The sequence below is a fragment of the Acomys minous genome, assembly GCF_964271855.1.
Source record: "Acomys minous genome assembly, chromosome: 20".
Classification (NCBI taxonomy): Eukaryota; Metazoa; Chordata; class Mammalia; order Rodentia; family Muridae; genus Acomys; species Acomys minous.
This window is the reverse complement of record NC_140502.1, coordinates 26,516,423-26,542,554: the sequence shown is the minus strand read 5'-3', so window position 1 is coordinate 26,542,554 and position 26,132 is coordinate 26,516,423. Positions and strand designations below refer to the sequence as shown.

General features: G+C 55.5%; 2 protein-coding genes across 7 annotated transcripts in view; both read left to right on the top strand.

The window, feature by feature from the left end:
* Positions 1 to 1,237: 1,237 nt before the first annotated feature.
* SCN1B (sodium voltage-gated channel beta subunit 1) lies at positions 1,238 to 10,684 on the top strand. 4 transcript variants are annotated; one of them, XM_084770577.1, is made up of 6 exons: positions 2,223 to 2,241; positions 2,951 to 3,117; positions 4,863 to 5,103; positions 9,472 to 9,613; positions 9,904 to 9,975; positions 10,071 to 10,684. In XM_084770577.1, exons 2-5 carry the CDS (start codon positions 3,010 to 3,012, stop codon positions 9,968 to 9,970), a joined length of 558 nt encoding a protein of 185 aa, XP_084626703.1. In that variant the 5' UTR covers positions 2,223 to 2,241; positions 2,951 to 3,009; the 3' UTR covers positions 9,971 to 9,975; positions 10,071 to 10,684. The 4 variants fall into 4 exon arrangements, with proteins under 4 accessions (XP_084626705.1, XP_084626703.1, XP_084626704.1 ...); XM_084770578.1 differs by having other exon boundaries at positions 10,049 to 10,684; XM_084770579.1 differs by lacking the exon at positions 2,223 to 2,241 and adding an exon at positions 1,238 to 1,598 and having other exon boundaries at positions 9,904 to 10,684.
* A 1,188-nt stretch (positions 10,685 to 11,872) lies between these two features.
* HPN (hepsin) overlaps positions 11,873 to 26,132 on the top strand; it is an 18,830-nt gene continuing 4,570 nt past the window's right edge. Inside the window, exons 1-7 of one of the 3 annotated variants that reach the window (XM_084770158.1) lie at positions 11,873 to 12,040; positions 12,406 to 12,485; positions 16,942 to 17,001; positions 18,458 to 18,559; positions 18,649 to 18,690; positions 25,743 to 25,872; positions 25,948 to 26,070. In XM_084770158.1, coding sequence (XP_084626284.1) covers positions 12,470 to 12,485; positions 16,942 to 17,001; positions 18,458 to 18,559; positions 18,649 to 18,690; positions 25,743 to 25,872; positions 25,948 to 26,070 — 473 coding nt within the window. In that variant the 5' untranslated portion in view covers positions 11,873 to 12,040; positions 12,406 to 12,469. Of the gene's footprint in view, positions 12,041 to 12,405; positions 12,486 to 16,941; positions 17,002 to 18,381; positions 18,560 to 18,648; positions 18,691 to 25,742; positions 25,873 to 25,947; positions 26,071 to 26,132 lie in introns of those variants that run through there. The other 2 variants (XM_084770159.1, XM_084770157.1) reach the window with 2 other exon arrangements.

Below are 26,132 nucleotides of genomic sequence, written 5' to 3'. Positions count from 1 at the left end.
GGTGGCCCAGAGCCCTGTAACAGGCCAAGCAGAAGTCAAGGTGCTGGGGAGCTGTTGGAACACAGGACGGCGTCCTCACCCTGGGGAGGCACAGGTGACAGACAGACAGATCATATAAAAGAATACAAACGTGGTACATACTGAAGCAGGGGGACCACCAGGTAGATGTCAGCCTGGGCTCACAGTGAGATCCTGTCTCTAGAAAACCCACAGTGGCTGATGAGATAGTAGTTAAGGGTGCTAGCTAAGTTCAACACAGGACCCACATACTGAGGAACAGGACCAACTACCTCAAGGAGTTCACACGTATGCCTCCGAATGGGTGTGTGGTCTCTCACACACAGAGTATAAAATAGAATCAAAACCTAAACAAAATTCCGTAATATTGGGTACCAACTACTGTTCCGACAAGGTAAATAAGAACAAGATGGTCCAGTTAGCACCTAGGGACGCAGATTACTCAAAATGGGCACAGAAAATACTGTGAAGGTGACATTGGAGCCCTGAGCTTCGAAACAGCCCTTCAATCACCTGGGGAGAGTGGGCGGGGACTCGGGTGGGGGTGTCCAGGCAGAATGGAAGTAGGGCAAAGGCCCTGAAGCAGCGATGAGCTGGTGAGCTGGGGGTGGGGGACTGGTGGACCGTGGAGTGGGAGGAGAGCTGGGAAGATGACGTCAGAGTCGCAGCGGGGGATCTCGGGAATGGCCCTTTTGAAACCTGGCACCTCTGACCCCCAGGGCTGTGGGATGCCAAGCTACCCCTTCGGCTTGGATAAAGTCTGGAGGTTTCTGCATAGCCCTATCGTGACCCCTTCACCCCGCCATGCTCTCTTAGGTCTTGGCTCAATGACCTCCAGTCCGAGGGATCTCAGATGTCAGAAGTAGGTCCTTCGGATGTATCAGCCTCATCCCTCCACGAACTCGAAAAGATTGACCTCCGTAATTAAGAAGACGAAACCTGGTCCCTAAAATTGTCCTCGAAGTCCTCTTGGGTATCTGGAGATGACCTTTCTCGAAAGAGGAAGGGGAAAAGGTCCCTCCACCCCAGAGAGTCTGGCCTTGTCATAGTGACCCAGGCCACACATCAGGTGCGCAGAAGCAGCGGTGCCACCAGAGAGACCGGTGCCCCGGCGCCTCCCGGGCCGCTGCGGCAAAGGCTGGGCGGCCGCGCCCTCCCCCCGCAGTGATTCATCCCGCCCCCTCCCGCTCCCTCCTCCCCCCTCCGGCTCCCTCCTCCCTCCCGGGCCGCCGCTGCAGTGCGCAGGAGCCCGCGGTCCGCGCCCCAGCACCGGTAGCCCGAGCGCTAGCTGCGTCCGGAACCAGGCAGGGGTCGTAGCAGCCTGGATGCGCCCTGTGGCGCGCGCGCACACAGCATCCCGAGCCTCCCGCCGCGCGGCGGGGATGCCCGCTCTCCCGGCCCCGGGGCTGAGCCCCCGGCGGTAACCGGAGCGGGGGGGCGCGCCCCCCCAGCCGCAGCTGCCGCGCCCGCGCCCCGGCCAGTCTCCGCCAGGGCCCATCGCCTGCCGCCGCGCTCTGCGCACCCGCCGCCCTGCGCAGCCATGGGGACGCTGCTGACCCTCGTGGTGGGCGCGGCGCTGGGTGAGTGTTGCTGGGGGGGACACGCGCCATCGGCGCTCGGGACGCCCCCCACCCGCGCGGCCCGGCCCCGCCAAGTCCCGGCCTGAGAAGTTGTGCGCGGTGCGAGGTCGTTGGGGTCGCGGGACCCGGGACGACGTGAGAGGATCGGGGAGATGCAAGGATTCTCAAGGGGAACTCTTGGCACGGAGATGCCGCTGCGGGCGCCGGGCCGGGGGCGAGGAGACGCGGAGTCAGCTGCTCGCAGAGCCCCGCAGGCTGCAATGTGACACCCACAGCCGCGTGAGGGATGGGGGAAGGCGGCGCCCGGGAACTGAGGCCCCGAGAGACAAACCAGGAGGGATGGATACCGAGGGAGGACTCCAGGCAAACCGAGAGAGTGAGGCAGACAGGGACGTTGGAGGGAGAGAGTTAAGAGCAGGGAGCCAGAGACAGAGAAACTTGAGAGCTGCAGAAAGATCTGGAGACACCAAGAAGGGACGGAGATAGAGAGGCAGCCCCGGGGACAGAATGCCTACCAGATGCAGTTTACAACAACAGTAAAAGTAAAGGTGAGACGTACAAGGATGGGAAGACAGAGTGAGGAACGCAATGGTTCTGGGACCTTCAGAGAAATACGGAGGAGACAAGAGGAGGAGACAAGAAGGTGAACCCTGTAGACTAAGAGATCAGAAGGTTGAGGGGACCGGGTGGGGGTGGGAGGACAAGGAAATGTCCCAGAGCTAGATTGGAGACGTGATTTCATTAGCTAATGAGCGGTGGGGCACAGGAGATGACAGGTAAGAGAGTGAAGGATGGACCTGAGGGCCTGGGACAGTGATGAAGCAAAGGCCCTGAGGCAGCAAAGGGTTTTTAACTTGGGGTGAAGGTCTGGACGTGAGGGAGGAAGAGGAGACAGGGCAAGATGGTGAAGCTGGGGAGGGGGGTGGGGGGAGAAGGAGGTATGGCTGGAGTGTACCCCCTCACACGGCCTCTCTCAACCCATGGTGGGGGTGACAAGGAATGCTAAAGTCACCACTTAGAAGGCTTTCTGAGGACCAGGGCACTTCAGTAGAGTAACTCACACACCAACATCATTTCCTGGGACCACCAGTGTGAGTATTCCACCTAGCAACTACCGGGGATAAAGGTGACAGCTTCTTCCAACTAGCAAGGGAAAGGAAGATGAGACACTGAGGCTCCCAGAAGATGGGTGACTCGTCAGGGTCACACAGAGAGTGAGAAACAGGGACAGGCTTGGCATCCTCTGTTTGTAATAAGAGTGGAAAGGAAACAGATGGTTTCTGTGGGGCAGCGAGCCCAGTGTTGCCTCAGATGGCAGGTGCTTCACTGACCTGAGCCCACTGTGTCCTCAGTGTCCTCAGCCTGGGGGGGCTGCGTGGAGGTGGACTCCGATACCGAGGCCGTGTATGGGATGACCTTCAAAATCCTATGCATCTCCTGCAAGCGTCGTAGTGAGACCAGCGCCGAGACCTTCACAGAGTGGACCTTCCGCCAGAAGGGGACAGAAGAATTTGTCAAGGTGTGTATGGATGCCTGGGCTGTTGTGGGGGTGGGGGTGGGGGTGGGGCAGGGCTTGGGTGTCGCTTTTAGTGCTGCTGGGAAAGGGCACTGCTAAGTGGCTCGGTCTGGGCTCTAACTCTTGGCAATCCTCCTGCCTCAGCTTCTCGAGTGCTGGGATGCGCTTGACTTGTTTGAGCGCGTTGGCTGAGCCGTATTTAGATCACTACAGCCTGCTGATCACCTTAGGCAAGCCACTGAGCGTGCGTCCCGGTGCCATGACAACGAGGGGCCATGGTGTGTGTGTGTGTGTGTGTGTGTGTGCACACGTGTGTGTACAAGCCATGGCTTGTGTGTGTGTGGAGGTCAGAGGACAACTTGCAGAAGTCCATTTTCTCATTCCATCACCTGGATCCTAAGGATGGAACTCAATTAGCGTGGTAGCAAGCAAGCTCCTTTACCTGCTAAGCCATCTCTCTGCCTTCAAGGTCTGGGTGAGGGTTGAATGAGTGTGATACAGTTTTCATATGGCCGGTAGGGGGGGAAATGCCACTGGAATTATTTGGCACCAGCAAAAATGTCTTGGACAGTCATAGAGCAAAATCAAAGAGTAAACCTTTACTCCCTGTGTATATTTTTAAATGTGTGTATGGCAAGAGAGGGAGGCTGTGCCTGGCAGAGACCTGGGAATGTGACTGGTGGCTGGGAGAGAAATGTAGAGAAAGGAGGCTAGAGAGGCCAGGCAGAGCTTGAGCTGTGGAGTTCTGTGTCTCAGGGCTAGAGCAGTCAGGATCTGCTACGGTCCCGGGCGAGATCTCAACCTCCCTGATCCTTCACAGCCTAAAGTCAAGATGCCTGAGCCTGGCCTAGAAGCATGGCTCAACGAGTGAGCGTTTGCCTGAAATCCCTGAGTAAGGAACCGGGGGCAGAGCATAGCAATGAAGCCCCTAACAAAAATTAAACAGTGAGGAGCTGGAAGTGTGGATCAGAGTAGACCCCGCACCTAAAATCCACAAGCGAGGGGCTGGGTGTGGCTCAGTGGTAGAGCCCCTGCCTAGAATCCCCCAGTGAAGGGCTGGGGTGTGGCTCAGTGGTAGAGCCCCTGCCTAGAATCCCCCAGTGAGGGGCTGGGGTGTGGCTCAGTGGTAGAGCCCCTGCCTAGAATCCCCCAGTGAGGGGCTGGGGTGTGGCTCAGTGGTAGAGCCCCTGCCTAGAACCCCCAGTGAGGGGCTGGGGTGTGGCTCAGTGGTAGAGCCCCTGCCTAGAATCCCCCAGTGAGGGGCTGGGGGCGTGGCTCAGTGGTAGAGCCCCTGCCTAGAACCCCCAGTGAGGGGCTGGGGTGTGGCTCAGTGGTAGAGCCCCTGCCTAGAATCCCCCAGTGAGGGGCTGGGGTGTGGCTCAGTGGTAGAGCCCCTGCCTAGAACCCCCAGTGAGGGGCTGGGGGTGTGGCTCAGTGGTAGAGCCCCTGCCTAGAATCCCCAGTGAGGGGCTGGGGTGTGGCTCAGTGGTAGAGCCCCTGCCTAGACTCCCCCAGTGAGGGGCTGGGGCGTGGCTCAGTGGTAGAGCCCCTGCCTAGCATGTGCAAAGGTTACAATGCCCCAGGGCACGCGCACGTGCGTGTGCACACACACACACACACAGACACACACATAATGTTGATCCCATATATGCATCATCTGTCCTTGGGAGGGTCAGGACGGCAGTGACACATATGGAAGACAGGCCTAGAGTAACGTATACACCCCACTCATCACTAATCACCCCAAGATCCTGCGCTATGAGAATGAGGTGCTGCAGCTGGAGGAAGACGAGCGCTTCGAGGGCCGCGTGGTGTGGAACGGTAGCCGGGGCACTAAGGACCTGCAGGACCTGTCCATCTTCATCACCAACGTCACCTACAACCACTCTGGCGACTACGAGTGCCACGTCTACCGTCTTCTTTTCTTTGATAATTACGATTACAACACCAGCGTCGTCAAGAAGATCCACCTGGAGGTGGTGGACAAGGGTGAGTCGAGCCTTGTCACCGTCCAGTGGCCCGGGTGGAGGGACAGACGGAAAGGAGGGGACAGGGTGGTGCCAGCCAGCAGCCGGCAGCCACAGTGAGGAGGACACAGCCCACGGGAGGTCAGAGTAGGGCCTTTCCCCTGACAAATGGTGTGTGCATCCGGCTGTGTGACCTCTGACTGGTGTCTTCCTATCTCTGGACCCCAGGCTTACCCCTAGGACCATGTTTCTCAGCGGAAGCCAAACAATGGTGGGGCTAGAGGCCTTATTGGGGGTCACAGTGAGAGTAGCAGAGGCCCATGGTGTTTCTGCGAGGAGCCAGCATTTTGCTTTTAGCTGCCTTGGACCTCTTCCCCAAGCCATATTTTTTTTTTTTAGTTTTGGGGCAGGGTGTTGCTTTGTAGTCCAGTCTAGCCTCCAACTCTTAATCCTCCTGCCTCAGCCTCCCAAGTGCTGGAACTACAGCTGTGTGTCCCTATTCCATCTCCTGACAACATCTATTGGAATTTTCCAGATTCCTGTGTCCAGCTTTTCCAAGCCTGGAGGCATTGACAATGTCTGGGAAGTGCATCCTTGGGGGCAGATAACACCACTCATATCCCAGGCCTGGTACCTTGATTTTCTGGCTTCTTTAAAAACAAAACAAAACAAAAAAAACCCCTGCTGAGCTGGGCGTGGTGGCGCACGCCTTTAATCCCAGCACTCAGGAGGCAGAGGCAGGTGGATTGCTGTGAGTTCAAGGCCAGCCTGTTCTACAGAGTGAGTCCAGGACAGCCAAGATGACAGAGAAATGCTGTCTAAAAAAAAAAAAAAAAAAAAAAAAAAGCCCCTGCCAGGCCCTCCCACCCACACCAAAGCTCAGGGAGGTGAGATCCTGTGACCAAGTCACTTTGTTGGGTCTTGGATTTGAACCCAGCCCTGCCTGGGTTAACACCTCTCCCCAGTCTGTTTCTTGCGTGCATCCATATTGTACCAGCCAGAGCCTGCGGTATCCTTTTTATAATTAGGGATTTTTTTTTTTTTTATGTTTCTCATCAAAATGGTGCAGAAGGCATCTGAGGGAGTCACGGGGACGACACCATGCTGGGTGGGGGGCACAGAAAGTGGAGTTTTGCCAGCAGAGCTAAGGCCACCCCAACACCAGGCCTCACACCTGCCAGGTTACAAGGGGGGGAAGCTGTGGGTTCAGGACAGGGACCCTGTGCAGAGCAGAGGTGCCATCTCAGGCCACCGTGACAGCAAAGCCTGGCTTTTATCCCTATTTTCTACTCTATCAGAACTCTCATAGCCTCTACCAGCGACTGTGTTCAGAACACAGAACCCTTGCTGTTGAACACATGTTGCCAGAAGAATCTAGCATGTTCTAGTATTTTCTACCGCCATATCATAGTACAGCTTCCCTACATTTTTGTTATATTTTTATTTATTTTGCATGTGTATGAGCAGAACACAGCATGCATGTGCCTTGATGTATACATGGAGGTCACTTTTGGGAGTCATTTTTTTCTCCTTCCACAGACTGGGGGACCCTGAGGATCCACAAGTGCCTTAAACCTGCTGAACCATCTCATTATTTTTTGGTTTTTATTTACTTATTTATGTGTCTATTTTGAGACATGTTCTCCACCATGTAGGTCAGGCTAACCTCAAATTCATGTTCCTGCTCAAACAAATTCTCCTGCCTCAGTCTCCTGACTGCCGGGATTATGGGCGTGATAGACCTGAAAGACTCATGTGTTTGTTTGCTTTCCTGGAGACAGGGTTTCTTTGTGTAGCCCTGGCTGTCCTGGAACTCGCTTTGTAGACAAGGCTGGCCTCAAACTCAGCGATCCACCTGTCTCTGCCTTCCAAGTACTGGGGCTAAGGATGTGCACCACCACACCCATCTCCAACTAATGAGTTTCATTGCAAGTTGGTATTCAAATTGTTATTTCTGTTAGTGACTCATTTTTGCTTGTTTGTTTGTTTTTTGGTTTTAGAAGACAGACTTTGTATAGTCCTGGCTAACCTAGAACTCTCTTTGTAGACCAGGCTGGCTTTGAACTCAGGAGATCAACCTGCTTCTGCCTCCCAAGTACCAGGACTAAAGACATGTGCCATCACGCCTGGCTAGCCATGTTTTGGTTGATTGGTTGGGCTTTTGGGGGGGGGCTTTAAGGACAGGGTCAAATGTTACCCAGGTTAATGTCCAACTTGCTATATAGCCAAGGATGACCTTGAATTCCTGATTCTCTTTCCTGAAACCTTCCTCGTGGGATTACAGGCATGTGCCACATTGCCCATTTTGTCGAACGTTGGCTTACAAGCCCAAGGCTCCCAGCATGCTAGGCAAACACTCTGCAAACTGAGCCCCTAATTTGGCGTTTTGATGTACGGCTCCCTCTGAGAGGCATGTGCCATTTCTCCTGGCTCCTACCAGGTCTGGCTGTCAGTCACACTCTTTGGCTCACTGTGTTTCCTAGCATGGCCCATCAGCCAATTCCCTCTCCTGCTGGTAACCCCTAAATATACCTGGAGCCTCAACCAAAAGCAGGGTGTGGATAAAGGGCTGAGAAGGCCTCTCCCGGGACGAGCTGTGGAAGGCGGAAGGATACAGCGGGCCACCAGGTGCAGGTGGGGCGGGCATCCAGGCACCCAGGGGAACAGTGGTGGCACGCAGGCAGGCCAGAGGACCTGAATCCCACAGCATCTAAGGCTGCCGAGGAATCTAGGCCACAGAGGGCTGCTGTGTGGTCCCACGGGCAGTCCTAGAAGATTCCTGGTGTTTTAAGAAGGCCAAGGCCAGATGTGGAGACTCTGGCCTGCCATCCCAGCTGAGGCTGAGACAGACGCCAGGGCTGAAGAGAGAGTTCGAGGATAGGCTGGGGAACACGGCATCACATGAGAAAAGGCATGTGGTGGCCCAGTGGTAAAGCTCTCACCCAGCATGCTCTAGCGGCATTCAGTCCCCAGGAAAGGGGAGGGGCTCAAACACCCACCTGGAAGAGGCCACTGCTGCTCCATGTGCCCTCACCTCCTCATCTGTAAAGTGGGTAGCCCCACGGTCCCTCCTCCTGAAATGCCCCATAGCTTGGTGAAGCCCACCTGGGTGTCCATCAGCTGTCACCAGCGCTTGTTGTAGCCACAGGACAGCTGCCCTGCACTCTGAACAGTTATGCTTGGGGTTAGACCCTAGCTCTGAGCCCATCTTGGCTCAGCACCAAGCTACCTGGGCCTCAGAATCCTTGTCTGGAAAACGGGCTGTAGACATAAAAGACAATCACGTTGAATACGGTTGTGGTGTGCCTTCACTTTTGGCATTTGGATTGCAGGGGCAAGAGGGCTGTGAGTTGGAGGCCAGCTTGGGCTACATAGGGAGTCCCTGTCACAAACAAAGAATGTAATTTAGCACAGACCTTTCTGGAGAGAGGTCACTCACGGCATGGGTAGTGCCTGTTGAATGAATGAATGAATGAATGAATGAATGCAGGAGCACCCAGCCCTGCATCCTGCCCTCCCTCCCTCAGACTCAGAAACAGCAGCAGCAGCCAGGCAGGGTGGCAAGCACACAGCTCACAAGAAAGGAGACTTTAAGGGCCAGTGGGGGTGTGGCGGGGTGGGGGGTGGGGAGTGAGATCCAGGCTACCAATGAGGGGCCAGGGACGCAGGGTGGACACCTGCCAAATCCAGCTGAGGACGTGTGCCAAAGTGCCCTTCCTTCCCAGTCCCCTGGCTGGACACACTCCCTTTACAGTTTAAAATTAGGCCCCATGAAAGGAAGCTGGGGTGGCAGGCCAGCGCGCTACGGAAAGCAGGGAGGCTCTTCCCCAAACAGCCAGCTACGATCCATGCCAGCCGCCATGTTCTACACCCTCCCGTTGTTGCCTCTGCCCGGCGACTCTGAGTGTTTCCTTCTGTATCTGACTGAGGGGCTCCCCTGCTTAGAGTCACTCGGCTTTGTGCCCCCAACTACCACAGTACTAAGAAAGAGCACCCACTTGAGAGCCATAGACAGTCATTTTCTCAAGATCGCAGCTGGCAGAGGCAAGATTTGAACCCACGGCTTTTGATTTGCAGCTAGTAGGCGCTGTGTGTGCGTGCGTGCGTGCGTGCGTGCGTGCGTGCGTGTGTGCGCGCCCTCCTGAGTGTCACAGATGCCACAGGGAGGCAGGTTCACCCTAGGCCTATCCAAGCACTGTATCACTATCCGAGTAACTGTAACACCTGTAGAAACCAACCTGGTTGCCTTGTTTGCAGCTCAGGCTCAGAAAGGTTGAATTACTTGCCTGAGCTCACAAGGCAAACATGCTACACAGTGGGGCTATTCTGTCTTCTTGAGCTGGGGCCTCTGCCACCTCCTTAACGTCCCCCAACCCCCCCCCCCCCCCAGCTAACAGAGACATGGCTTCTATCGTGTCGGAGATCATGATGTACGTGCTTATCGTGGTGTTGACCATATGGCTCGTGGCGGAGATGGTGTACTGCTACAAAAAGATCGCTGCCGCCACGGAAGCCGCCGCGCAAGAGAACGCGTGAGTGGGGCTGGTGAGGAGGGCCGGGGCCCCCCAGGTGCCATCTGTCGCTCGGAGTATCTGTGTCAGAGGCGGAACAGAGTAGATGCTTGCAGATGAGGAAAGAACGGTAACGCTGCTGCCAGGTAGCAAAGCCGGGATTCGAACCCGGGCTTCCTGGTTTTGGAGTTACAGCTTGTAAGGCCCTGTGTCTCCAGAGCTTCCTGAATGTAGTGAGAGAGGCCACGCATTCAGACTTGGGGGTGCCCATAGCCCTCCCCTAACGCTAACCCTTGCCTTTCCCTGCACAGCTCAGAATACCTGGCCATTACATCCGAGAGCAAAGAAAATTGTACAGGCGTCCAGGTGGCTGAATAGCGCTGGTGAGACCGATGGGCCGATGGGTCTGGGCTTCGCCAGCCAGGAAGATTCAGGGATTGTCTCTCTCTCTCTCAGCTCCACTTCTCCTTACCTGCAGGTCCTGGGCTCTGCCTCAAGGAAGAGCCAGCCCCTACGGGTACCCTCCCCACCTGCAGTGGGAATCAGCCCCTGGTGGGTACCCTCCCGTCCTGCAGTGGGGATCAGCCCATCGGCCTCCCCGGCCTCACAGTCCTGCAGAGGAGCCACCAGGGTGGGAGCGGGCAAGGACTGATCCCACCTCACCCACCGCCTCCCACCACCCTCCCACCGCCATGCATGATGGGTGAAGCAATATGGCCGCCCTACCCTGCTTTTGCTGCCTGTTTGGGGAAGGGGGCGGTGAGGCGAGGGGGCAGGCCCCGCCCCTTCTTTTTGCTGATTTGCACATAGGCCACTTCCCACACGCACTGCCAGGCCAGCCGGCCCCACCCCTGCTTGATGGGGTCAAGAGGGGCGGGGGCAGGGACAGTAGTGGGCAGGGGGTTCTGGGCCTCACCTCCCCTCTACTTCCTCCGGCTGGACCTGGGGTTCCCTCCCTGTGACACCTCCCAGCCCTGGCCCATCCGCCCTCTCTCACCAGCCTTCAATTGTGGTCTCTTGGGAAGGGCCCCTTCGGCCTCCTCTCTTTACAGAAGTAGTTTTTGTTCATGAAATAAAGAATCTTGGACTCGAGTCTCTATTCTCTCATTAGCATCGTCAGCTCACCAACACACACACACACACACACACACACACACACACACACACACACACACGCGCCTGCAAACCCAATCCCAGGACCTCTTGCTGTTTCTTGGGGACCCCGCTTCCCAGCAAGGATCCAAAGTCTCTGCCACATTTAAGGGTACCTCCAGGAGCTGATGAAGTCTGGATCCACAGGGTTAGGGAACTGGGTGTTAGGGTCTTGTGGGGCTTGCTATTCTCTGAGAGCTGTGAGGAAACCTTTGAGGGAGAGGCAGGGAGCCATACAGTGAGATGGCAAGAAGATGGAGAGAGGCAGAAGCAGAGAGACAGGGTCAGAGACAGATGAGGGAAGACCAAAAAGGAAGAGTAAGGCCCGTTGGCCAAGCACAACCAGTGTGGCCCCTGCCTGAAAGAGGCTTCGGGTCTGTGGCTTGAGGAGGTGGGGAACAGGCAGGGAGGGCATGCAGGCAGCCTGCTGTGTGGGGACAGCTGTTGTGACTCAGATGCCAGCCGGGGCCACAGGCAGGTGTAGATGGCCTCCGGGGCAGTCTGGTGTTTATCTGGCTCCGGTTCTGGTGTCTGACCGGCAAGGCCCTTGGCTGCTGGTGGGACCGGATGCACTTGCGGCTAGCCACTTCCTGCCACTAGGCCTGGGCCTGGGAAACCAGTGTTGCGTTTTTGTCTTTTTTGTTTTTTCTTTTTTTTTCAGGGCCAAGCCCCCCATCCCCCTATCAGGACTTTCCGGGCTCCAGAGGTCACTGGGCAGGCAGCACAGCGGCTGCCAAAACAAACCACCCCCGTGACTTGTAGGAAAGTGGCTGGGGGGAGGGGCTGGGTCCCCATAGGGACAGGAAGGGCTAGAGGCCCATGGCCACACGGACTGGATCACAGGAGGGCAGGGGACTGGCATGGAAGGATGGAGGGACCACGTGACCACAAGCGTGGTGGACCTGGGGCAGCCAGAACTTTCCAGCTTATTCCTCCAGTTTGGAATCCCAGCCTTCGGGCCTCTGAGCACCCCCAGTTTGTCACAGGACACACCTGAGTACCAAGGGAGGCCAGACCGGTGGCTGAACCTGCCTGGCCCAACCCCTGCAGGCCCCGCCCCATCGGCCAGGTGGCCTCTGTGGCAGCCAGTCCTGGGGTCCGCCCTTCCCCGCCCCGTTCCCGCCTCCCACCCAGCCCCCTCCTCCTCAGGTGAGGCCGCAGGCTCGGCAGGCCCCACGCTGCTGGCTGCTGCTGCCACCCCTGCGTCCCGGGCTGCCCGCTGCTGTGGGGACACCATGCCCCTACCCAGGCCCGGAGACTAACCCCAAACCTGCACCATCTCCGGCGAACCCCAGGGTAAGGCACAGAATACGGAGTCCCTTGTCCCCCACCAACCTGATGCCCACAACCCGTACAAGGGTTCCCAGAAACCCCCAGACTACTTTCCCCGTGCTTTCCCTGCTAGCTCAGAAATCCGAGGACTCCCCCAAGTTTCTCTTCTCTCAAAACTCTCAAGTCCCCTGGAAGTGCGGCTTCTGCGCCCCAGGCTCTGCACTGCCAGGTGTCCCCCTGGTGGCTGGTTTCACACTGCCACCGTTGACCCCGGCCCAACCGCTGCCTTTGCATGCTCTGGCTCCCTGGATGAGAGCTTGGGACTGGGGGCGCCAGGACAGAGCCAGGACAGGCACCCCCAGGCCGTATCTCCTCGTTCCTGTCTCTAGGTTCCGCCCCAGCCCAACAGGTCAACCTGGGAATCATTAACAGGTCAACCTGGGAGTCCCTGACATGGCGAAGAAGGAGGGTGAGTCCCCCTGTCTCTGAACCCCAGCTTTGGCCCTACCTGGCATTCTTCTTCTGGTTTGTCTCCAAGCCTGTATCCAGCCCTCTGGTCTTGGGGTCCTCCTGTTAGACTCAAGACCAGAACCCCCAAAGTCCTCTTTTATCTGATTAACTATTAACTGACCCTTCTGTGCAGCTGTGCCTCCCCGACACCCCATATGACCCTCCTGGTGCCTTGCCTCAGTTTTCCCTTATGTCCCAGGGAGTCCCTGGGTAAACAACGACATGTCCTCTTCTGGGGACTGAGGTGGGGGCCGGTGCTTTTGTCATCTCGCTGAAGGATGTTGAGCCGGCTGCTTCTGCTGTGTGACCCTGGGCAGGTAGCATCATGTCTCTGGGCTTCAGTCCACCTTCCCCCGCAGTCAAGTATGGATGGGTAGCAACGTTCCCTCCCTCCGCGAGGTTGTTGGAGTCACGGAACACACACGCAAGGGCTTTGGATTCGGAGCGTGAGACACCTGTTGTAACACAGAGGTGTTCTGATGGAGGTCAGCCACTGTGGGACCCCACACACCAAAAGACCCAAGACGCCCACAATCCCAGGCTTATTTCTTCTACCTCCTGGCTTTGTGGGCAAAAGAGCAGAAGTGAGACTTTGGACTTGACCTGGATGGATAGACAGGAGAGACAGAAAAAGCCACCCCGGGGGTGACTGGGACGCTTACCCTGGAGGCCAGCCTCCCTCCCTTGTCTGTACTTGGGGGCTAACCAGGCACAGTCCTGCACCCCTCCTCCCCACATCTGCCCCCCATGTCCTTTGTCCTCCTGGTGTCAGGCTAGCAGAGGTCAGTGCCAGGCACTTTTTAGCTGTGTGGCCTTGGGCACGCCGTTCCCTCTCTGGTGTCTGTTTCCTCTGTAAAATGGAGATGGTAACTGTGGCGTGGTGACCTGACTGACACGAGATGGTGAGCAATGACGTGTGGGCCTGGTGACAAGCACAGGTCTGGGCTTCTGAGTGTTAGTCTCTGCTCGAATAACAACCCCGACGCCAGATAAGCTGTGCTGCACTGAACCCAGGCTCCCCTTCACTCTGGACAAAGTGGTCAGGCAAAGCACAGAGCTGGACCCTTCTGGGAACGTTTCTTTCCCAACCAGAGGTGATTGAAGAGAGGTATCGGGCTAGGGACCATGAGGAAAGAAAAAAAAGGAGAGGGTGCCTGGCTGGATGGCAGTGGGGCTGGCTCCTGCACCCCGCGCAGCTCTCTGTGCTCAGGGAGAGCAGCACTGGGAAAGCTGAAGGGGCAATGATAACAGCTCCTTCCTCATGAACTGTGGATTGAAGGGAGTCAAAGGACAGTGAGTTAAGTGGCGTGTGATCCCAAGAGCCTCTGCGGTGGCAGCTGCTGGATTTTGTGAGAAGGAGATGGCGATGGAAGTGTGCTCTGGGCTGCCAGCACTGTGGCTGGGGCCTGGGAATTAGAAGGTGTGAGATGCAACACAAGGGATGAACAGGGAGGAAGGAGGGCATTCCCGGCAGGGGAAGGTGGGACAAGGTGCTCAGGGAGATAGTGTCTGTGGCTGACCAACCTCAGGAGAGTCCTTGGCAAAGTAGTCTCTCCACAAGGTAGTGCTGGAGGTCACTCTAGCTTTCTTTCTTTTTTTCTTTTTACCCCTGAAACAAGAAGGATGAAAACCAGGCTCTTATACATGCTAGGAAAGAGCTCTACCACTGAGCTACACCCCAACTCACTGGGGGATTCTAGGCAGGAGCTCTAAGCACGGACCCACACCTGCAGCCCCTCACTGGGGGATTCTAGACAGGGGCTCTACCACTGAGCCACACCCCAGCCCCTCACTGGGAGTTCTAGGCAGGGGCTCCACCACTGGGCTATGTCATTGTTGTTATTTTCTTTTCTTTCTGTTTTGACACTTAGTCTCGCTATGCAGCCCAGGCTGCCTCAAATTGAACAATCCTTTTGCCTCAACCTCCTCAAAGCTGAGGCGATGACTTCAGTACTCTGTGAGTTCTGTGGACATTCTCTTGGGTGTTTGATAATGACCAATGTCTATCTGAAAATTTGAAGAGACCTATTTCAGTACTCTGGTCTATAAGAATTAGGCTTATTCTGATGGGAGCTGGAAATGCTGGGTCCAGGGCATCAGGGAGGCCCAGGGGAATGTTCTGGATAGAGAAGGGACCATTTGGGTTCCCACCAGGTTTCTGTGTAGAGGGACCACCAGGGAGATGAGCCAATCCGGTACTAAGTCTGTACAATGAATGTGGGGCTTGGAGCTGGAGAACTGGAGCAGGAAGAAAATGACCAGGAGTTCAAAGGAGGGCCTGAGATGAACACTTCTAAGATGGAGGGCCTGGGGAGGAGGGCTTGGGGAGGAGGAGGATGAGACAAGTGGGCTGTAGGGAGGGGAGGAGGGCCTGGGGAGGAGGGGATAAGCCAGGGCTGTTGTAGGGAGGGGAGGAGGGTCTGGGGAGGAGGGGATGAGACAAGTGGGCTATGGGAAGGAGAGGAGGGTCTGAGGAGGAGGGGATGAGACAGGGCTGCTGTAGGGAGGGGAGGAGGGCCTGGGGAGGAGGGGGATGAGACAGGGCTGCTGTGGGTAGGGGAGGAGGGCCTGGGGAGGAGGGGATGAGACAGGGCTGCTGTAGGGAGGGGAGGAGGGCCTGGGGAGGAGGGGATGAGACAAGTGGGCTGTAGGGAGGGGAGGAGGGCCTGGGGAGGAGGGGATGAGACAGGGCTGCTGTGGGGAGGGGAGGAGGGCCTGGGAAGGAGGGGATGAGACAAGTGGGCTATGGGAAGGAGAGGAGGGTCTGAGGAGGAGGGGATGAGACAGGGATGCTGTAGGGAGGGGAGGAGGGCCTGGGAAGGAGGGGATGAGACAAGTGGGCTATGGGAAGGAGAGGAGGGTCTGAGGAGGAGGGGATGAGACAGGGATGCTGTAGGGAGGGGAGGAGGGCCTGGGAAGGAGGGGATGAGACAAGTGGGCTATGGGAAGGAGAGGAGGGTCTGGGGAGGAGGGAGATGAGACAGGGCTGCTGTATGGGGGGACGAGGGCCTGGGGAGGAGGGGGATGAGACAGGGCTGCTGTGGGTAGGGGAGGAGGGCATGGGGAGGAGGGGATGAGACAAGTGGGCTTTGGGAAGGAGAGGAGGGTCTGGGGAGGAGGGGATGAGACAAGTGGGCTATGGGGAGGGGAGAAGGGTCTGGGGAGGAGGGGATGAGACAGAGCTGCTGTGGGGAGGGGAGGAGGGCCTGAGGAGGAGGAGGATGAGACAAGTGGGCTATGGGGAGGGAAGGAGGGCCTGAGGAGGAGGGAGAGGAGACAGGGCTGCTGTGAGAAAGGGAGAAGGAGACACAAGCTTGGAGAGACACTGTGACCAGCAAAGCTATTAAGCTATTTTCTTCCCTAAGTGACACCTTGTCTTAAGCCACTAACAGGAACCACCCTGGCAAGACCCTGCACCATTTCCTGCCCTCTCCCTAGTGCTGGTCTGGTAGTGTGACCATTAGCCATGCTATCGGGGACATGGGTGAAAGAGCTGGCACTCTTGCAGCCTTGAGAGTGTGTTGCAGAGGTTGGGGTCAGCAGAAGCCTTTCTTGGCAATTGCATTCCGTCTCTGGGGTCTTTGTTACACTGAGGAGAAATTGTTCTCTCTGGGCTACTGGGCCTCCTAGCCATGGCTGCCCGAGCCTTCCCCCAGCTCACACCACTTGCCTACCTCTTTGGTCTCGTAGCCCTCTAACAGGAAGCATGCAGTCTCGCCTTCTAGTCTTAGCCCGTGCTGTTCCTCTGCTGTGCGGCTCTGCGTCTTGTTATCTCGGCTTGCAGGTCTTAGATAATCTCTTCCTGGGAAGTCTCCCCCTTTCCTCTCAGAAGCCCCGCTTGATGCCCACCCCTACATTGCTTGACAGACGGAGTGGTTTTATCATACTGATACACGGAGGCTCAGAGAGACAGTGACAGTTGCCCATGGTCACACAGCAGTAACAGCTTACAAGTGCTTACCGAGGACCTGACGTATGCCAGGCGCCATGGCACAGCCAGAGGTTTCTTAGGGAAGTACTCTGGACACAGATCTCAGTGTGCCCAGGGTTCAGGAGGTGGCTGCAGGCCAGGTCACGGGAGATGTGTGACTTGACCTCTCAGAGCCAGAGGAAAAGGGTACCATGATGTGGGTCAGAGACAGAGGCTGAACGCTGCGCACATGGCAGTTGGCAGCTGGGGTTTGTCTATGAGTGTGTATTTAAATAACTTTAAAGTCATTTTAAAAAGTAGGTGCTATAGCCGGGCGTGGTGACTCAAGCCTTTAATCCCAGCACTCGGGAGGCAGAGGCAGGGGGATCGCTGTGAGTTCGAGGCCAGCCTGGTCTACAAAGTGAGTCCAGGACAGGCAAGGCTACACAGAGAAACCCTGCTTCGAAAAAAAAAAGTAGGTGCTAGATGCATGCTTATTTAACAGATGAGGAACCTGGGGCTCACAGAAGTGGTTCCACTTGTCCAAGACCTCAGACAGGAAAGGGTAAGGCCACTATCTTATTTTTTTTCTTTCTTTCTTTCTCTCTTTTATTTATTTGTATTTTCTGTGTGTGCACATGTGTGTATGAATATATGTACATGCGAGTGTGGGTACCTGTGCACGTGTTGGGGAGGGCTCTATCACTCTCTGTCTTAAGCCCTTGAGAGGGATCTCTCACTGAGCTTGCAGCTAGGCTGACGGCCAGCAAGCCCCAGGAGCCCCCCTGTCCCTGCTCACTCCGACAGCGCTGGGCGTCCAGATGCACACCACCACACCTGGTGATTTTACGACGGTCCCCATGCTTGCCCAGCAAATGCTCTTCCTCGCTGAGCAGTCTCTCCAAGGCCACTATTTCAAAGTGAGGTTGCCAGGCATGTCTGTCACTCTCTTGAGTTCGAGGCCAGCTTGGTCTACAGCGTGAGTCCCAGGACAACCCAGGCTACACAGAGAAACCCTGACTTGAAAAAGCCAAAACCAAACCAGAAAGAAAACATGGGCAGCTATGGTGGCACCACACAGTTGTCACCCCAGCACTAGGGAAGCAGGGCAGGAAAACACTCACTAATTTGAGGCCAGCTTGGTCTACATGGTGGGTTTGATGCCAGAGTTGCTATGTAGCAAGACCTCATCTCAAAATACAAAACAAACCAAAATATCACACACAACACACATACACATGCATACACACACACACACACACACACACACACACACACACACACACACACACCATGCACGCAAAACAAAAACTAAAATGAGTTTAGCTAAGTTTTAAAACTTGGTTTCTCAGGCCGGGTGTGGTGGCGCACATCTGTAATCCCAGCACTCCGGAGGCAGAGGCTGGTGGATCACTGTGAGTTCGAGGCCAGCCTAGTCTACAAAGTGAGTCCAGGACAGCAAAGGCCACACAGAGAAACCCTGTCTCAAAACAAACAAACAAACAAAAAAACAAAACAAAACAAAAAACTTGGTTCCTCAAACTCCCAGAGACAAACTTGATTTTGGAGCTGGGTCTTATGAGAAAGGTCTGGCTTTACGGTTACCAAGAGAGTAAAGGTCAGAGGCCACAGATACCTCAAAGTTGTCAGAACTTCTGGAAAAGTTAGCAGGAGAGAGAGTCTGGGGACAGGCTGGCAGGAAGCAACGGGGAAGTCCGGAGTGCCTTGTCATTGGAGAGGAGTAAGTGCCAGCACCGGAGAGGGGGCAGGGAGGTGGCCGTGGCCCAGCCATGCCCCTCTTTCCAGCTGGAACCCTTGGGGAAGTGGGCACCTGGCTGTCCACGCGACAGGACAGGGACAGCCCTGCCAGCTGTCCAGCCCTGGGGAATGGGGCTTGACGTACCACAGGCCCAGGCCTGATAAGGTACCCTGCATTCCCTGGCAGGGTACTGGCCCACTGCCCGGGCCTTGCTGCGCTGAGGACAAACCTGGCAGTGGCCCCAGCTTGGTGTCTGTTGCAGGTGGCCGGGCTGCACCGTGCTGCTCCAGACCCAAGGTGGCAGCCCTCACCGTGGGGACCCTGCTGCTCTTGACAGGCATTGGGGCCGCATCCTGGGCGATTGGTGAGAGCGCCTCCCTACCCCCAGCTCCTGAGGCCTCCCCTGACACGAGGGCTGCAACCTGCCTGCTCTCACCCCTGTTTCCTCCACAGTGACCGTCATACTGCGGAGTGACCAGGAGCCGCTGTACCCAGGTGAGTAGAGCAGGCCTGGATCCCTAGGGTGTCCTGGAGGAAAAGCGTGATGGGGAACTCTTAAGTATTCTTGGCACTGATAATGGTGTCTGTGCTCAATGCTTCTTGTGCTGTTTGAACCAGAATTTTGTCTGTAGCTCAGGGTGTCTTAGAACTCACCTGGGCTGGCCTCACATTTGGGGCAATTCTCCTGCCTCAGCTTCCCAGTGATGGGATAATAGGCACGAAGCATTTCCCAAGTCATAGGCTTTAATCTAAGGGACCTGGGTGTCTCCCAGACAAGGAGCACAGACCCAACCCTGATTAGCTTTCAAGGACTACCTCCCAAGGGCATGGCTGTCATCTAGTGCCTAGACAGTTCACTTATGACATCCTGTGCTGTTGAAAACTTTTTTTTCCAGTTTCATTTTTTGAGGTAAGGTCTCATGCAACCCAGGCTGGCCTCAAACTTACTATGGAGAACCCTGGGCCTCCTGATCTTCCTTACCTCCACCGTCCAAGTCCTGGGACAGTCGAGTGCTCGCCTTACAAGCACGAAAACCCAAGTTCAAGTCCCAGACCCATGTGAAAAAGTAGAGCACCATGGAGCACATTTGTAATCCCAGCGCTGGGGAGGCAGAGATAGGGGGATCCCTGGGCTCACTCACCAGCCAGCCTGGCCTCGTTAGTAAGCCTCCAGGCAGCGAGAGATCCTCTCTCAAAATGGAGGTAGGCAGGACTTAAGGAATCACACCCCACCCAGTGTCCTCATTCCTTCACATGCACAGATACACACGTGTATCTGCGACACATAAACTCACGCACCCACATGCACACATAGAGAGTCTGAAAAAGATTAAAAATTATCAAAGTGGTGCCAGGTACGGTGGCACACGTCTTTAATCCCAGCACTCGGGAGGCAGAGGCAGGCAGGTCGCTGTGAGTTTGAGGCCAGCCTGGTCTACAAAGTGAGTGCAGGACAGCCAAGGCTACACAGAGAGACCCTGTCTTGAAAAACCTAGACATTATCAAAGTGCATCACTCCTGGAGAAAGGGTTAAGTTTTAGCTCATTCATTCACACACATCCAGCCTTATAAGCCTTTTGAATGTGGGTGTGTTGTTCTCCTCTTTTGCACGTGGGAGAACTGAGACTTGACCACGTGATGGTGTGCCCTGGACCACAGAGCTCCCACCATGCTATAAGTTCTGATGGCTGTACATATATAGGCTGTGGTCAAAACACATTCCAGAGAACCAGGGTGAATTCAGTAGACTCCCAGCTGTGAGGACCTAGCGGCTTCTATTTGTCCTTTGTACGGTACGTAGGGCGTGAAGACCAGAGAGTATGTGGCCAGTAGCGATAGAGTCGGGAACAGCTCTCTGACTAGCGGGCACGTTTACAGCACACAGACGCAGCAGCCACAGGGACACAAAGGCAGAAATCACATGTGGCAATGAAGGAATGCAGTGTCCCCAAGGCCTCCTCCAACCTGCTCCTCTGTGACCCAGGGAATCTAAAAGGGGTGGTGATGGCAGGGCGGAGCGTGCTTTTTTGAAGAAACAAGATTCCATGTTTGAACCATTGGCATCAGACTCAGCCGTCCAGACTGAGCTTAGAAACACTGACCTCCTATAACAGCCTGTTTTCATGTAGAGTGAAGGCATAGACAGGCCAACAGTCAGCCTGGTAGCATACGCCACCCTATGCTCAGGAGACTGAGGCTAGAAGATTCGGAGTTTGAGGATAGCCTGGGCTACAGAGTGAGACTCTGACTCTTATCTGGGTCATAACAAACTCCTGCTCAGTTGTTTGTTAAGAAACTGCTGGATGCATAGTGGTAGTGCAAGCTAACACCCCAAACCTGGCTGCAAGCTACGGCTGTTGTTGGAATCTCAGTGTTGTGCATATGGGGGAGGGGGAACTGACTTGCCCAGGACCACGGCTCAGTAAATGAAAGAGCAAGGAGATCAGTAGGCCTTGCCTTTCCACATGGTGCCAAGATGGAATCCGAATCCCAAGACTCTTAGGGTACGGTCCTGTCTGACTGAAAGTTCACCTTGGCGTAAAGATCGGTCTCTCTGGACTCTAGTCTCAGGGCTTCCCCTTGCTCCGTAAACACCCTGTCCCTCCAGTGTCGTCATCACCTTTGCCTTCATCTTTACCTCCTCCTCCTTTGTAGTACTGATGATAGGGTCTTACACATGCTTAACTGCTTAACAAGTGCTCTACCACTGAGCCACACCCTAGCCCCTCACTGGGGGATTCTAGGCAGAGGCTCTACCACTGAGCCACACCCCAGCCCCTCACTGGGGGATTCTAGGCAGGGGCTCTACCACTGAGCCACACCCTAGCCCCTCACTGGGGGATTCTAGGCAGGGGCTCTACCACTGAGCCACACCCCAGCCCCTCACTGGGGGATTCTAGGCAGGGGCTCTACCACTGAGCCACACCCCAGCCCCTCACTGGGGGATTCTAGGCAGGGGCTCTACCACTGAGCCACACCCCAGCCCCTCACTGGGGGATTCTAGGCAGGGGCTCTACCACTGAGCCACTCCCCAGCCCCTCACTGGGGGATTCTAGGCAGGGGCTCTACCACTGAGCCACACCCCCAGCCCCTCACTGGGGGATTCTAGGCAGGGGCTCTACCACTGAGCCACACCCCAGCCCCTCACTGGGGGATTCTAGGCAGGGGCTCTACCACTGAGCCACTCCCCAGCCCCTCACTGGGGGATTCTAGGCAGGGGCTCTACCACTGAGCCACACCCTAGCCCCTCACTGGGGGATTCTAGGCAGGAGCTCTACCACTGAGCCATGCCCCAGCCCCTCACTGGGGGATTCTAGGCAGGGACTCTACCACTGAGCCACACCCCAGCCCCTCACTGGGGGATTCTAGGCAGGGGCTCTACCACTGAGCCACACCCCAGCCCCTCACTGGGGGATTCTTGCCAAGTACTCTACTGAGCTACACTCTATCCCTTTTTTACTTTTCTTTTTGAGACAGAATTTTTGCTAAGTTGACCAGGCTGGTCTTGAACTATCCTTAAACCTAAAAATCCACCTGTCTTAGATCCCAGGCCTAACTCCCCACTGTCCTCTTGCCAAGGCAGGACTCACCAGTCCCTGCCTGGAGCTGGGCTTCGCTTCCATAATTTCTGAGCTGGGGCCCTCTAAGAGAATCTACGTCCTCATCTAAGATATGGGGTGAGCAGAGCCACTTGGGAAAAGAGAAGATGGTTGTCTGGTTATCCATGCAGGGCCAAGCTCTTAGCCAAATCATCAGCAAAGGGATCTGTGCTTCCCTCCTTGAGCAAGGCAAGATCACACTGTGTGTCCTCCCACCCCGCATAGTGACACACAGCAGGTGCTCAAGAGATCTCCGCTGAAGGATAAACATAAAGAGGAGACAATGCTGGGAAACTTGTGATCCGAGCATGTGAGAGACTGAAACAAAAAGATTGAGAGCTTGAGGCTAGCCTGGGCTACACAGAAAGACCCCCTGCCTCAGAAACCCAAAGAGAAAAAGAAAACAAGCACAGAGACAAATTGAAGAGATCCAACTAGCCAAGGTGGAGAGACACCAACCTTGAGTCAAACTTGCCCTGCTCCCTGTCAGTAACACTTTCTAGAACACTGAGCTCTGATGGCACAGACAACAGAACACAGCCTTGCCTATAGCCGCACTTCATTTTGTTCTGGAATCTTCACACCTCTAAATATATCTGACAGCTTGGTGAACACACCTGTACACTACCCTAGAAGAAAGGCTTTTAAAGTGACAAAACCCAGCGCAGAATGTGGCTTTAAAACCAAGTGGGGGTGCCCAGCCATGATGGGCAGCCACACAGAAAGCTGAAGCCAGAAGGGCACAAGTGCCAGGCCTGTCTGGGCTACCAAGTGAGACCTTGTCCCCCTAAAGCCAGAAGCAGACAAGCAAGAGAGCGTTTGATGCTGCCCATCACGCACTGAGTGTCTTCCCAGTGCACATCCATAAACCATTACTTCCCCTCCCCAAATCCTCTATATGCTGGACATTTCTTCAGTGATTAGGAACGCTGCCCACGGACTCCGGGTTGCTGCTCTTGTCTTGATCCTGGGAGCTGAGGGGATGGCAGGCTCGGCTCAGTGGTAGGTGTCAGGCAGTCCTCGAACCCTAGAGCTGGAGGCTGCACTGACAGCAGGATCCCCCAGCAGCGTTTATTCCTGCTGTGGTTGAGTGTGCGCTGGGCAGAGACCCAACCATGAAGCAGAGAATGTGGAAGCCAGCGGGCAGTCTGGGTTCAAATGCTGATTGGCTGGTTGTTAGTGGTCTGCACTGAACAAAGGTACCCTTTGATGTTTAGTGCACCACTGAGATGTGCATATAATTGTGTGTGTGTGTGTGTGTGTGTGTGTGTGTGTGTGTGTGTGTGTGTGTGTAAAGGAATGGACCAAAGGCTTCATGTATGCAGACAGGCAGGGGCTCTACCACTGAGCCACACCCTAGCCCCTCACTGGGGGATTCTAGGCAGGGGCTCTACCACTGAGCCACACCCTAGCCCCTCACTGGGGGATTCTAGGCAAGGGCTCTACCACTGAGCCACACCCCAGCCCCTCACTGGGGGATTCTAGGCAGGGGCTCTACCACTGAGCCACGCCCCCAGCCCCTCACTGGGGGATTCTAGGCAGGGGCTCTACCACTGAGCCACACCCCAGCCCCTCACTGGGGGATTCTAGGCAGGGGCTCTACCACTGAGCTACACCCCAGCCCCTCACTGGGGGATTCTAGGCAGATGCTCTACAGTTGAGAAAGGATGCCACTAGCCCACACCCTCTATTTCTCCCAACAGGGTTTCTCTGTGTAGCCCTGGCTGTCCTGGAGTCACTTTGTAGACCAGGCTGGCCTCAAACTCACAGAGATTCACTTACTTGCCTCTGCCTCCCAGAGTTCTGGGATTACAGGCATGAGCCACCGTGCCCAGCCACTAGCCCTCTTTTTACATTTTACTTTGAGACCCTTTTCCCTAAGTTACTTAGGCTGGATGTGAGCTCACTCCATAGGCTAGGTATGCCTTGGACTTTTGATCTGCTAGCCTCAGGTCCCAAGGGTGAGAAGACAGGCCTGTGCCACTGGGCCTAAATCGCTGCCTACAAAATATTCCCAGAATCCAGCTCTCCTCCCTGTGCTGCCCCCTGCTGGCCTAGCCTCTGTCCCTGTCGTGCCTGCCCTAGAGTCGGCTCCCACTAGCAGACAGAAGGAACCCATGCTCCCCTAACCCCTGACCCCAGCTTTGAGCCCTAGGCCTGTTGCACGTTGGTCCAGCTGCAAGCTAACTCCGCCAACCTCTCTCTAGCTCCTGGCTGTTCCTCCCCCACCTCCCCGCCTCAGCCTTCAGATCTCCTCTTTCTGTTCTTTATCCTCTGGCCTACTTCTCGGTCCCCTCTCAGATCTCAGCATCTTTCTCACCTCCTTCATCTCTTTCTTCTCTTTGCTCATGTGCCGCCTTCCCAACAAAGCTGTCCTTGCCTGCCCACTTACAGCAAAGTGCAACTCCGCCCCCACATACCAACTCCCCCATCCCCCCCCTTCCTTCTGTCAGCCTTGCCTGTTTCCACGGCCACTTCTGCTGTAACATGGGACACATTTCCATTATTTATTCTGCTCAGTGCCTGTGTCCCCTCCTGGGCTTTGCACTCTATACAAGAAGAAATTTTGTGTGATTTGTCTACAGCCTAAAATAGTAGCCAGCATGCCCCTAAGAAATGCCCCTAAGGGATTTGCCCGGACTCAGGTGTGATCTTATGGGGACAGATGGAGGTCAGGGAGCATTGGCCAGCCACAGGGACTGCCCCAGCCATCCTCGGGCCGTCCAGTTGCTGCGAGCTAGACCCCTGATACAGCCCAGTCCTGCACAAGGCCCCTCCCGCCCTTCTTTCTCCCTCTGTTCCATTCTTCACTGTGTCCTGAAACATATTGTAGCTCTGATTGACGTCAAACTCATGATCCTCCTGCCTCAGCCTCCTGAGTGCTGGGATAACAGGTGTTTTCATGCCCGAGTTTTGTCAGTATGGGCTGGGGTCGGGACTTTTGTTTTTATTTTTGAAACAGGGTCTCATTCTGTAGCCCTGGCTGGCCTGGAATTAGATATGTATCCCACACTGACCTCAAGACTTGTGGTAACTTTCCTGCCTTGGCCTCTCGGGTGCCGGAGCTGTAAGTGGGAGCCATCCCGCCTAGCTGAGGTGACTCTGGAACCTGAAATCGCTGTCTGATTCCATCTCCCAGATTTTGCTTTATTGATAGAAGAGCCTGGGATCTCCCCATCTTTCTCTTTTATTTATTTATTTTTTAAAAAATTTGTTTGAGACAGAATCTTTATACATAACCCTGGCTGTCCTGGAACTCTCTTTACAGACCAGGCTGGCCTTGAACTCACAGAGATCTGCTTGCCTCTGCCTCCTGAGTGCTGGGGTTAAAGGCGTGCGCCACCACGCCCAGCTAAAGTGTGGAACTGGGGCTAGCTTTGAACTCACGATCCTCCTGCCAATACCTCCTTCAGCAAACTGTAGGTGCGTGTGCCACCACAACTAGCCCTCCTCCTTTCTTTAATAGGTAGCTCAAACTGGCCTTGAACTTATGACTCTTCTGTCTTCACCATCCTAGTGCTAGAATCACATACAGATCCTGAGATCCTTTTCATGCCTTCTAATCTTCCTTTTCTCCACATAATACTTATTTAAATATTTTAGTAACCTGGTGAATTAGCCAAGAGTTTCTGACCCCTCCTGGTGGTTTCCCAAGCCTGGCTACGCCCAGATAGGATCTCTGGACTTGTTCATCCACAGCGAACAACCCTGTACAGGCTCGCTCAGATGAAATAATTTCCCTGGTTCCTAGTGTCTGAGTTAAGTTCCAGAAGCTTGGCTATCCCAGTGTGGGAGAGATACCCACTAGTGCAGTTCCACCTAGAGTGGGTGCAGAAGCCACCCCTGGACAGTAAGGGGTACAGGACCAGAGCCCTCAGGGACTCAAGAGGCCAGGAAAGCCGGTGGCTAGCTGCTGTGGGACCCAGGAGTGGCTTTGTCACCCTGCAGTACAGGTCAGCCCCGGGGACTCTCGGCTCGCAGTGTTCGACAAGACGGAGGGGACTTGGAGGCTGCTGTGTTCCTCACGCTCCAACGCCAGGGTGGCAGGGCTTGGCTGTGAGGAGATGGGCTTTCTCAGGTATGGGGGCGGCCCTCAGGGGAGGCAGAGGATGGAATTGGGGGGGGGGTTGGCTTTGACCTAAGCCCCACACAGGGCCCTGGCACACTCGGAGCTGGATGTGCGAACTGCAGGCGCCAACGGCACATCGGGCTTCTTCTGTGTGGACGAGGGCGGCCTGCCTCAGGCCCAGAGGTTGCTGGATGTCATCTCTGTGTGGTGAGCAGGGCAGCTGCAGGTGGCACTGGATCGTTGGCCTCCAATTATTGTCCTAACTGGTC

Coding starts and splice junctions, on each gene's coding strand:
- SCN1B (XM_084770579.1), top strand. CDS start 1,559: ATGGGGACGCTGCTGACCCTCGTGGTGGGCGCGGCGCTGG. Junction 1,599..2,950: donor CGTGGTGGGCGCGGCGCTGG/GTGAGTGTTGCT, acceptor CTGTGTCCTCAG/TGTCCTCAGCCTGGGGGGGC. Junction 9,614..9,903: donor GCCGCCGCGCAAGAGAACGC/GTGAGTGGGGCT, acceptor TTCCCTGCACAG/CTCAGAATACCTGGCCATTA.